Source organism: Paramormyrops kingsleyae, chromosome 21 (assembly GCF_048594095.1).
Source record: "Paramormyrops kingsleyae isolate MSU_618 chromosome 21, PKINGS_0.4, whole genome shotgun sequence".
NCBI lineage: Eukaryota > Metazoa > Chordata > Actinopteri > Osteoglossiformes > Mormyridae > Paramormyrops > Paramormyrops kingsleyae.
Window position 1 is genome coordinate 14,508,031 of NC_132817.1, and position 13,306 is coordinate 14,521,336.

The following is a 13,306-nucleotide window of genomic DNA, read 5'->3' on the forward strand; positions in this document are numbered from 1 at the left end:
CTTTTACATGTTTTGTTATTTCTGATGCACTGTTGGTTTCCTATTGTTTGCTATGTCTTCTTTTTTTTTGGATCCAGGATGGTACTGTCTCTCAGGACTGTTGAAATCACCCTTATCGTCATCAGCTCTCCATTTTGAAGTATCACCCTTTTCCACTAAGAACATTCCAGATAGCACCTTCTCAGAAGCCTCTGGGACAGAATCGCTTGGACTCTGTGCTTCAGTACCTGCGCATTTGTCATTTGGTTTGTAGTCCTGTGTTTTTTCTTGCGCTGTCTTTGTACCACTGTTCAGCGTTTGCACAATAGATCTTTGCATGCACTAGGAACACTTTGCACTGTCTGCTGCAGTACTTAGTGTATTTATAGTGAATTTTGAATACACTTCTCACCTCACACCCAATACAGTGCAGTAGTACAATATTGCAGTGTTTTACTACAGTGATATTTCGTGAGATTATTGAATAATCAGTAAGATTACAGAAAAATCTGTGAGGAGTAATGAATCTGTACCCTTAGTCTTGGCTAAAAGCTGGATGGAAGCGTCGTGTTCAAGTATTACATTATTGAGTTACATTATTGATGCTTAGCTGCCAAAGCCACTTGAATAGCTTACAGTCATACTGCTGTGTAAAGTATTCTGCTTTAGGTTATGCCACCAGGGCTAATAGCACGTTTAGCCACAATTTAGCCACGTTTGCCCATATGAATCAAAGCCCAACTGGGACACCTGGGACCAAAGGCGCAGATGTTACCCAAACTGGTGTCTCGCACCTCCAAGGTTGGGGGGCTTGAATCGCAGCTCTGCCATTTGCTCAGTGGGCTACTGGAGAGAGACGGGTCAGTCTTTCGGAAACGTCGCTATCAGGGCAGACAATACAAGAGCGGCGTGGTTGGTGCGTCTTACATAAGCGCATTCTTCTGTGCTGGGCACCAGCTAAGACCCCAGAAGGCACGAAGAGTTTATCTGCAATCCATTATTCTGCTTTGGCTGATCACTTCACAGCATTGTCTTTAAAGCGTAAAGCATTTTGAGACTCAGTGAATAATTGCGACAGGCTCCGTTTGAGTCTTCCCCACGTTTTGCCTTTGTGTTCTAAGTCAGCTTTGGAGGCTCCCGATGACTGATCCTAAGCCGACCGGCCAGGTTCCAGTGGTGAGGGGCCCCCCGGCCCCCCAGTAGGCACATAGCCTTGCCTCAAATAGGAACCCGAATGGGAGGAGCAAAATGATATCATAGAGCCAGACCCAGACATCGAGAAATATAGATGTAGAAAACCAGTGCTGAAACACGGGTGAGTGTATGGGTCAGTGGGTTGGGATGCTGGGCCTGTGTTCGGAAGGTCGCCAGTTTGAATCCCAGGGTGATTTGACCATTGGGGCCCTCGAGCAAGGCCCTCAACCCCGACCAGCTCCAAGGACCGTCCGACCCTGCTTTCTCGCGCCTGCACATCACTTTGGATGAAGGCTAAATAGATGGAATAATCTGATAAATAAAATGTGAAATCACTGGTCTCTTAGCTCTCTGCACCAACTTCAGTTGAACCACATCGCCATTCTGGGCCAGTGTTACCAGTGGATGTTGGAAACACAGCTTTGGCTTAAAGTGGACGTCAGAATCACCCTTAAACTCATAAAGCAGAGGCGCTGACAGGCCCTGATGGGGATTTGTGAAGATTAAACAGTTTTTTTCTTACCCTCGTCTCCCCAGCCCCCTTTGCTAAAGGGGGTGATTCATTTACTTCCAAGGACAGGTTTAAGTTCTCTTTCAGACTCTGGAAACTCATAAAAGATCACCCTTTAAGAGCTTTACAGCTCTAGCCCCACTTTTATTCTTGATTTGTAACCTTTCAACATAAAAGCTTCACACTTTCAGTCAAGAATTCCAAAGCTGGAGGAACTGTCATCCACATGGACTCTTACTTTATAGGCTTTAACCCAGGAAGATGCCTTGGAGTCTCGTGTCGTGATGGTATCAGGCCTGGAATCCGCTTGCATATCATTAACTGGACTCAGAAGACAAACTCTGAAGAAAATTTGGCGGGAAAATGATAAATGTGTGAAATGCATAAAAGCCAACTTCGGTCATCAGTTACTGTTTGGGTAGATAAATTAATATTTGGCAAACAAAGATTTAGGAAGCTGGTGTAATTACCTTGCCCTAATCCACTGACAACTCATGAACCATATTCAATGGAAATTAGACTAACATACAGCTGTATGACCATAATTCATTTTACTTTTAATTTCATGGAGAACCTTGTGTTTCTTTCTCACATGAACCAAGCTGAGAAGCTTATAAGATTCCCAGAGTGGGGATTTGCATAGTAATTTCACCCTTTCATCCCCGTTTTCAGTTTTTCTGTAACATTGCATCCCCAGACTCTGCACCGCAACTGAAGAATCTGAGCGTAAACTACATAGAATAAAAGTGACAGAAAGTGTTTCAATGACAACACTGTGGCAACACGACTGCGCCCATTTGGGAACCTCCTAAATATCATTCTTCGTGCAGGTTTTTCATTATATATTCAGCTAAGTGTCCCCAAAGTTAAAACAGTCTTGTCATAGTACCTTGATGGGGGACAAAGTATTCAGTATTCAGCTGGTAAGTTTCAACTGTCAGCATTTCAGCCAGTGATTCTGGTCAGACCCTGCGCTCAGGCACGATTCTTGCTCCTAGGGACTTGAACTACATGTGTTAGTTACTCATTCAGGGCTTTACTGCTGCAGAAGAATCTGAGGACTATAAGCCCTCTGGGTTCTGCACTCTCCACTGAAAATGCCTAGGGCAGGACTCCTCTGTCTTCATCATTACGTTGTTTTCAGTCATTCTCATGAACCTGAGAATTAATATATATATAAAATTTCAAATTACAATGAAACACAGTGTCTGTTGTTCTGTGTAGAATAATTGACATTATTTTAACTTTTTAGATATGTTCAAATTAAGCCATTTTTGGCTCTGATTTAATGATTTTCCAACCAGTTTCTCCAAATAAGTAGCCAAAAATCTCTACAGTAACAGTTCTAAGGTCAAATAATGCAAAACTAGATGAAATGTTTATACATCTTTCAACTTTACTGCATGTAACCCACATTTTTTGTTATTTTTGTCATTTTTCTTTCCTCATATCTGTAGCTCTTGCCTAGGATTTGGTGAAATACTTTTGTTTATTACAGAAATCAATGGTAATACAGGCTCCCCATGATCTGGAAAAACTGCATAAAATCTTTTGGTTCCCTTGGTCTGCTTGGTGAGGGGAGTAAAGCTAAATGCGAGATATAAAGATCATTGTGATATTTCATGTGAGAAGCCGCCGTAAACACACTTGGCGTCCTCCAAACCAGCACTGTACCTATATTTTCTGCATTTATGAGTCACTAAACTTTTTGTGTGTCGTCTGCTGGCCGTCGCGTGTCGTCTGCAGCTTTTGCAGAACTCCCTATTCCGTGTGTTACGCCGACCCCATGATGTATCGAAACCACAATGGGGAAAGTCATGATGCAGAAGGGTCATCTTTATAGTAAAACTGATCAACTACCCCAGAGTAAAAATAGACAGATTAGGCAATGAAGTTGTATAATTTCAGTCTGTCTTCAAACTAATTTTAAAAATTTGAGAAATTTGATGTGCATGAATGACCCATATACAAGGAGCACAGGTTTTATCAGAAACTCCTCTTTAACATGGTGTTGACTTTTTGAGGTTCTCCTCTTTGGGACATTCGCACCCAGAAAGCAGTTAAGCTTTGCAAGGGAAGCCTGGTAAAGCACAGGAGATCTGAGGGTGGGTGCAAAATTCAACAGCATAATTCAACAAAAGCAATTATGAATGAAACTATCGACGTGGAATTTATAAGGCACGGAACAAATGCCCACGTGGCAGCTTTGGGGAGAGCGAAAGGGCTCTGCTGGAGAAGTCGATTTCTGTGTAACATCTGAGGTGCCTTTTCAGGCTGCAGACGTCGTGATGAATTCCTGAGCTTTCCTACACACGAGCATGGCTATAAAATTCTAAGGAGCCTTTCAGCCTTTAACACTGCTTTGGGAAGTCAGGTTGAGTTAATGTGGGATCACAAAAAACTCTGACACGCTTTAATGCGTATCTATATGGGTTATTTATTTATTATGTCTGCAACTTTACCCTATACAGCATGTTTGTGGCTCAACACTCTTAGCAATTGCAGTTTTGCGAGTAAAAGGTGCAGGAAGGACAGGCATGCCAGCAGTTTCTGACATTATTGAATAAATATGGATACTGTACACATAATGAATGCAAATGGGACTTTTCAGTGCAATGAATGGGTGGCTGGAGACCAAGGTAGGAGACATTCAGTTTGCCTGTCCTGGACGGGTCTTTGTCAGATCAAAGCTAAGTTCAGTTTTGATCTACATGAGCATCTTTATCATGCACTTCATCTTGAAAAATATTGTTTTATACTAAAACATTATTTTATAAAAGTGCTATACGTGTCTACTGTGAATGCACCATCCAGGCTTGGACCCATGATCTTTAAGGTGCAAACAAACAGTATTACCTGCTGCCCCATCAATGCCCTTTGTTGAATTTTGTGTTATTAATCTTAGTTGTGGTAGTGGGATAACATTCTGTGAGCATCAGGAAAACTGGACATTATGAACATTTCCGTACCGTAATCATAACATTCGGTGAATGTTCTTAGAATGAAAAATCGTTAACGGGGAAAATGCCTCGGCGCACTCCCCCCTCGACGTGCGTTTGATAAACTGCTAACGCTGCCCAAATCGGTCGTGATATAAAGCTAGGAACTGTCATTTCTTCTGTTTTGGCTGATTCTTATGAAGTTCTGATCATCTCACATCAGTGTAAATTTTCTCAAGTTTGTTGCTTCACTTGCAAGTGTACGGTGGTTATTTTCACACTGAAAATTGCCTTCGCCGTGTCTAAGCCAAGAACAAATTAATTGTGAAACAAAAGGAATACCTTCCTGTGATACTTGACCTGATTCGTGCGTTTGTGGGTGATGTGAAAAGCGTGTGAAGTACAGTGTAATCACATGAGAGGCGGGGATTAATACACTCTCACACACTCACACACAGGCCTGCGAAATGCAACAGAGGTATCTATATACCAGAAGCTAGGCTTCGATGACCTCCATTATGACAGATTTTTGAGCTATAATCCATTAGAAAATATTACAGTTCAGGAAAATATATTGTAATCAGTCTGGATGGATGGATGGATGGATGGATGGGTGGGTGGATGGCTTATTCTATTGTGTGTTCTGCTTCCTATACAGTATCACACAAAAGTTTGGACACACATCTCAAGGTTACGTAGAAGGTGTTATCTAGTGAATATGGAATGCTGTAACAGATGACCTGGCCACCACAATCCCCTCGACCTAAACCCTAAGGAGTTAGTTCGGGATCTTGTGGAAACTTCTTCTGGACTGTTGGAGAAGCATTCCAGGTGGCTAAATCTGGAAGCTGGTTGAAAGAAAGCCAAGAGTCTGCGATGCTGTCATCGAAGCGACAGGGGGCTATTTTGATGAGTCTAAAATTCGAGAATATTTCGAGGTGCTGAACACTTCCATTCTCAGTATATTACTTCTTTGCCCTGAGGCCTTTTACTATAAGGTGAATAACAGCTAAAATAGAGACAAGCGCATCGAAAGCAAGTGAATGCAGACTTTTAAGTGGGACTGCAGGTAGGATTGAAGGTGCATGGGTCAGTATCTCAGTGGGAATCTACAGTACTTATATTATAGTTAAGACCAACATCTCAGATTCAGCTTCAACTCACTGCTCTGTGTGGATGAGTGATAGGCTGTGGCAGGTGTCACACTGAAAGGGCCCTTTTTGATCCATACTCATTGCTTACCTGGAGCACACTGGTACCCCCTGTGGTTCTCACTGAGGTATATTGTGTGCCGCAGGGGGTGACCGAGTCAGAAAGGGCTTCGGGATTGTGAGTCTTGCTGAGATTCCATGGGGCCTGGGGCGGGGGGGCATGTCTGTGATGATGAGGGTGCCACTCCTTTGGTGCCAACCCGAGAGCAAAAAATGAATAGAAAAGTTTCCTCTGCACAGCAATAAGATGATGTCCGGTTTAGTTGTACACCAGCTAATGCTCACCATGTGTCTGATGGTGCACTTGGTCAAGCCACCCCTACCAGCGGGGCTCCCGGTCTGCCTTGGGCGGACGCGTGTAAACAAACCCAGTGAATGTTTCATGAAATGCTTGCCTAGGCACTGGGCAGGGGGCAAAACCGCCTCGCCGCAACTCCAGAACTTCCAGGATTTAGCTCTGCAGTTGGGCTATCTGTACCGGCATCTGATAAGTTCTGTCTCACGCTCCTGACCACTGTCCAGACTGATATATTTTCAACGCTTGAAAGCTCGAGAAAAAAAAAAAAAAGAAAAAAAAACGCAGGTTTAACCCCTTGCCTGTTTCTTGTTCCAGAAGATAGGAAGCTGTTCGTGGGAATGCTGAACAAACAGCAAACTGAAGAGGATGTGTACCGGCTGTTTGAACCGTATGGAGTCATCGAGGAGTGTACTGTCCTGAGAGGTCCTGACGGAAACAGCAAAGGTCAGTCTTGCTGTGCCTCTGGCTGAAGTCCTAAGTACACTTACTTAATCTTCTCTGATTTCAAGGCAGTAAAACACTGACATAAATCTTCATTATTTCTCTGCTGTAGCCACCTTTTTCTGCTACAAAGAATTAGATCCCACTCCCATGAGTGACAGCATGATGCACAGCGTGGTTTAAATAAGTTTTATGTGTTTTACAATTGCACTTTAACAAGGGATTAGAAACACACAGCTCCAACATGTATCCGATCCAGCCGACGGATTTATGCAGGAAGAGAGCGATGCACTTATGCAATCTGCAGATTCAGTGCTGCATCTAACACGTCGGAATGACTTTCCAGAGAGACCGCGGCCGAATTAGCAGCTTGGCTGCGAGATCCCAGCACTTTTCACCTTGATCCCTAGGGCAGGAATGGCATTATGGGAGACGGTGCTACAGGAGACGGCGTTACGCGACACGGTCCCCAGTAGCGTTTCTCGAAAATTGCCGTGGAATTATTCCCGCAGCCAAAGTGACAGCTCTCTCTGCCTCACAGTCATTTGCGGTCAAATGAAAGTCGAAGGGGGAAAAAAATGGATGTCAAAACAATTTCAGAGTTATATGAAAATATGTGACTGGGAATGTAATGTGCATGTTACATTTCTCATCTGTTCCATACCCTGTAAATTAATTTTTTTGGATATGCGTGTGAATGTGTGTGTCTATACAGCCCGTGGTGTGAAAAACTATTTGTGTATCTGTTTTGACAGACTGCTTTGTGACATTCTGCCTGTGTGTCCGTGTGTTCCTATAGGCTGTGTGTTTATCACAGTCTGTGTGGGTCAGATATACATTACATGATGGGGACCAAATGTCCCCACAATGTGATTAAAAACCTGTTATTCAAACGTTGTAGGGACCATTTTCTCGGTCCCCACAAGGGGAAATTCTATTTTATAAAAATCTGTGATTGCAATCAATGAATTAAAAATGCCAAAAGACTAGTATTTTGTTTGGTTACTTAGGGTTAAGATTAGGGCTGGTTAAGGGGTTAAGGTTGTCATTGCTGGGATTAGGGTTTTGCTCATAGAAATGAATGGACGGTCCCCACAAAGACATGAGCACAGGTCTGTGTGTGTGTTCCTGCAGGTTGTGCCTTTGTGAAGTTTTCTACACATGTTGAGGCTCAGTCTGCGATCAGCGCGCTACACGGGAGCCAGACCATGCCAGTAAGTACATCGTGAGAACATACAGGCAAACATGCACACGTGTGCACACATGAAAGCACACAGAAGCACCTACTGTAAATACATGTGCTGTAACTCTGCTAAAAAATTCTGGGCATTGCCTTTACATTTCTCTTTATCTAATGCATGCATGTCAAATTGTTTTTAATATTAACTTTTTATTGCAAGGACTGCAGAATTGTATTCAAGCAATCTTGATTTTGCAAAGCTTTTATTTCCACTGATTAAATATTGTTATTATTTCTATTCAATGAGAGCTTCTCATTGCATCTCTACCTTGCATGACAAATAGTACACGTTTCTCAGTTAAACTGACATATTATTCTATACGATATAAGATATTTGCAATTAATATAAGATAAGAAACTTAAAGTAACTTGAATCATTTTAAACACAAGTAAAATCATACTGTGAATTAAGTGGATATTTAGAAATCAACTGCCTCTTAAAACAGGTATATAAAAAAAACTCCACAAAAGTTACCCGCTTTCATCGTAGTTTCATATAAGCTGCGGCTGTTTCATATGACCACAGACAAACACTGTTTCTATTGCCACAATTTGTATCTACAAATGGGCAGATCCTCCCCAGACACCGAACACACACACATTTTTGAGCTCCAAGCGCAGAGATAAAGTGGCAGAAAATGGTTTAGATTGCAGGACATTTAATTTTGAAAAATCAAGCATTCATACATGCATGAACAAATCAGTTAAAATGTGCTTAGTAGAATATACAGTATGTGGTCCATAGGTGTGAACCATATTTGAATATAACCAGAATTTTAAAATCAATTATATATAATATATAATTATTTACATGCGTGTGTATAACCTGCACATTTCATATAATCCACACAACATATTTTCCACATTCTATTTAGTCTCATGATCACTTCACTGACTCATTCAGTTCTCTTCTTGCCATTTTGCTATTAATTGTAATTGCAGTCTCTGGCTCCCAAAAGGATACTAAACACAAATGTTTGGTGTTTTATGTTACTGTAAAAGTGTTACTAATTAAAAAGCACCCAATGAGACTGCTTGCCAGTGAACTTATAAATCAGAACAGTTCTTTCGGAGCTATAATTTAGGTTTCAATACATTACTACTTGAAATGAATGTTTTACGTTTTTCTGGTTGTTTCTAAGGTGATATATATAAACAAATAAATAAAATAATGATGTCCCAGTGTTTTACACTTTATATTTCTTCATATCCAGTCATTGCTCTATCCACCTTTTCTCTATAACTGCTTATTGAGTGCAGGGTTATGGAGAACCTGGAGCTTATCCCTGGAAATCCTAGACAGAATGCCAGTTTATCACAAATACTATATTTTCTCAGATGAAGTTCTGAAATGTATCATTGCTAAATACACGATTGCAAAAAGAAAAGAAAAAATCCCCTTCACTTGCAGTTTTTGCTCTAGGTCACGTTGTGATGCAAATCGAAACCAGTCAGTATCAGGAAAGAGGGGCAGGTGGGAACCAGGCAGTGCCGCTCTCAGTATTTGCACACAACATTATTCATGTGTTTGATTAATTGAGCAATTATGGTAATCATCTTTGAAACAAGTGTTAATAATGCACTTCAAGGGAAGTGTTCTGTAATTATTGTAGAGCGGCTCCTATGTTTTACGCGCTGGAGGAAAATCCGTTGAACGGTACAGCTTGCAAACCAACAGATAATATACTATCTGTGCTAATTAAGATGCCACTGGATACTCAAGGAAATGTTCTATGACAGGGGTTTCCAGCCTGGTGTCTCTGACCCCCCTGGGGGTCTGTAGAGCAGCTGCAGGGGGTCTGCAGAGACGTATTATAAAGTGATAAAGCGGGGTTTCCCAACCCGGTCCCCAGGGACCCCCAGACAGCCCACGTTTTTGCTCACTATGATAAAGGAAGAGAAAAAAATGACTCAAGCCAACCCTGCCCAGCACATTAGTTAGTTAGTTAGTTGGTTAGTTAGTGATCATACGTTAGCAGTAGGGGGGGGGTTCCTAGCTCAGGTCTATTTCCTGAAAAATTAAAAAGCTATTGTATAAAATCTACCTGATGTTCTAGGAATCCTAGAACGTAGAATTCTTCCTCTGTATCGTGACTGAAGCTGACTGGGAGTGAGTGTAGCTGTGGATATTGCTAAGTGGGGGTGAGTGTGGCTGCGAATATCGCTGACTGGGAGTGCGGCCACGAGGCTCTGGACGTGGCAGGAGCGAGATACTAATCTGCTACTCCTGCCAGGGTGCTTCCTCCAGTCTGGTGGTGAAGTTCGCCGACACAGACAAGGAGCGCACCATCCGTCGCATGCAGCAGATGGTCGGCCAGTTCGGCATCTTCAACCCGGCTATTGCCCTGCCCTTCAGCACCTACAGCAGCTACGCCAACGCTGTAAGTCCGCCCCGCCCCCACCGGCACCAGCCCTACTCACCAAAATGGCCACTCCCTGTCTTACTAAGACAATACTCCCAGACTACCGCATTTCAATCCCTCGACAGGATTCTAGGATTTTTTTAAGGTGTGGAAAACAATAGGGGCCATAATTCATACACAGTAGCCAACCTTATCATTAACCAATTATTTGTTTTGAATCGATGAGCGACAGGGGAAGGGGCACGCCGGTGGCCAATCAGCTTTAAGCTGGTGCCAGTGCACTTGTGGCCCCGCCCCCGTCCCTCACCGCCCTGTCTCACACCATACTTTATTGCTCCACGTCCCCACGCTCCTCCTCGCCGCGACTTGTGCATCCAAGGCCAAGATGGAATGACAGTGACAGAGCGATGAGGGTCGCCCAATAAAACCATCGGCCTCCTTCAGGGCTTCCTGTCCCACAGGCGCTGCAGCTTTTAGAAGCAGAATGGCTTCCAGAGCAGGTGCCCTTCAGATAGCAATAAATACTTCAGCTCCTTCTGCTGTGAGTTAATGTATATGTGTACTGACACACACACACACACGTACTCACACACATACACACACACACACATATACACTGACAGGGTTTAATCATGTAGGCTGAGCAGCCCAGAATAGCTGTAATATTGTTCGGTCACACACCCTCTCACACAATGGAGGCCAGAGTGGGGAGCAGAGCATTGTGGGTAGTCACTCCCCCTTAACAAGCACCCCCACCCTCCGCACACCACTCCCTCACTGGCCTCAAGGTCTTCATAATGTCTTCCTAGTTTCTGCTCTAGTATTTCACTATGAAAAATGACTCTTCATGTTTGTTAAAATGAAAGAAAAATGAATGGTCACGCACAATGTCCTTGTCAGCTGTGTTTTGAAAGAGCCTTTGAATGACGCATTACCATAATTACACTGGCTGTTTCATAAATACTCAGAAATTGACCCCTGTTCACATGTCAGTTTAACCGTGCTGCTCAGTAATCACAAAGCCCCCCAGGAGGGCCCGTTCAAAGGGCTTCATAGCGACGTTTGCGGGGGACAGATCATCACATTTTGTATGACTGGCTAGTAATTACATACCTGTCACATCCAACTTCTATTTCTGTAGATATTTAAGTAACATATTTTTCTATTTGTCAAATCTATGTGATTTAGTGGAATAAAACTATGACAATAAGAAAGAAAATTAGCAAAATAAGAGTAAAGCTTATAAATATGTGTGTGAGAGGGTGTCAGTTATAATCAGATTAAGTGTTCAGTTTTGACTTATTAATTTTACCCAGAATGCCGTTCTCATGCCATTCTGGAGGCCCTTAATCTACCGTACGATGATTCTTTTCCAGCCACATAAGTCCCGCTGTTATTTGTCCATAAACTCAGCCCGTTGTTTTGCTGCTCTGGTTTGCATCATTATCTCCTCCCGCTTTCCACGCCGATGCAGCACTGGAAAGGGAAAACGTGCTTCTGTTTGGCCTCCGTAGCGGTAGCTCACGGGAGGAACACGCAAAATCGTACGTCCCCTTCGCTCCGCGCTCACCCCCGTCTGGGGATATCAGCGCATCCTCCACTGGGGGGGAGTCGTCATGTGCCTGCCCCCTCACACCTGTCACTTCAGCCTTGACGCAGAATGACGGCCAGGTCGAGCATCCATCTCTTTGCTGCCATCTTTCATCTGTTCATATTTCTGTACACTTCTGATGGGGGCGGGGGAGGGGGGGTATTACCTTAGACGGTGTCCCAAACAGCCCCGCGGAGACTTTCTCCATCCATATCCCCATGAAATGGACCCTGGAGCCTTTGTGATGTGGGCCCAACCAGCACAATTATGTTTCTTTTGCGCCCCCTGCAGGTTAATCCAGGGGTTGGTTCACATGACTTAAAATGTGATGTAAATGACATGACATGCACATGAATTTTTAGCTGTGGACAACGTGCTACAGGGGTATTAGCTCGCAGTGTTGGCCTGAAACCTCGGATTTCAGAGATAATTGTGATTTTGTTTTGATCATAAGCGCCAGTGACTGATATGTGTCATAATGTCAATTGAGCAGTAAGCCAATGAAAACGTACTAGAAAGCTATGCTCACTGAATGCATCAGTCTGTACATATCCATTCATTTTTACTGCAGGTGTTTTTTGTTTTACTCAAACAATATATAAACATTTTCATGATAAGTGTAATAATGTTTTCCCTGTGTCCTGGCTTTCTACATACCTTGTCCTTTTGTGCACATTGTTTAGAGAAACCTTATGGTAAAGTTGATGGTGTAGGTTCTTACAAGTATGGGCCTGAAAATGCATAAAACTGGGTTATAAAGCTGGACTTGAAAATACAAATTGGACTTCAATCAGATTGGAGTGGGTTGGTGGCATCATAAATGTATGGGGACAATGACAATGCAAATTAAAACCAGCCTAGTTCTCAGACGCTGTGTAACACTGTTTTGATATATAACATCTGTATGTGAGTTCGACACCACCTGCCCTTAAGATGATGGGAATGTGTGGAAAGTCAGTGCTGAGATTTCAAATGATTATCTTAAAATATGAGTTATGTGAGCATTGTACCATCAGCAATGCTTTTTAAATTGGGTCCAGTTTAACCTGTCTGGGTCCCAGTCGAGCAGCACGACCGGCTCAGACCCAGCAGAATTGTGCTGGACCCGGAGAGATGGCTCAGTCCCACAAGCCCAGGGGATGGCAATAGCTGCAGCTCCTAATGTGCAGGGAAAGGGCAGCCGTCTGCCTGGGCTACCGCACTCGGGAGATAAAACAGGCCACTGTTGCCCTCTGTTGGCCAACCTTTCTCATGACACACATCCGAGGATTACAGATTACATAAAGCGTCCTGTAACTCATTTATAATCTGTAGAGCGGATTACGCTCCCTCACTCTCTTTATGTGCATAAGCCACCTCCAGATACTCCAGTTTCCTGCCATAATAGGACACCTAACTTAGACTAATGGCCATTGCTAGAATTCCCCCGTATTTTGTGCCCTATGATTAGATTCGATTCAGCTTTATTGTCATTGTGCAAAGTACAATTACTCAGACAACAAAATGTAGTTTGGCATCTAATCGAAAGTGCTAGAAAAC

The 13,306-nt window shown here is 43.1% G+C and overlaps 1 protein-coding gene across 2 annotated transcripts in view; it reads left to right on the forward strand.

Moving 5' to 3' along the window:
• Positions 1–13,306, forward strand: part of LOC111836699 (CUGBP Elav-like family member 5) — a 115,712-nt gene that overhangs the window by 87,045 nt on the left and 15,361 nt on the right. The window contains exons 4-6 of one of the 2 annotated variants that reach the window (XM_023798212.2): positions 6,451–6,576; positions 7,708–7,787; positions 10,048–10,194. In XM_023798212.2, coding sequence (XP_023653980.1) covers positions 6,451–6,576; positions 7,708–7,787; positions 10,048–10,194 — 353 coding nt within the window. Of the gene's footprint in view, positions 1–6,447; positions 6,577–7,707; positions 7,788–10,047; positions 10,195–13,306 lie in introns of both variants that reach the window. The other variant, XM_023798211.2, reaches the window with a different exon arrangement.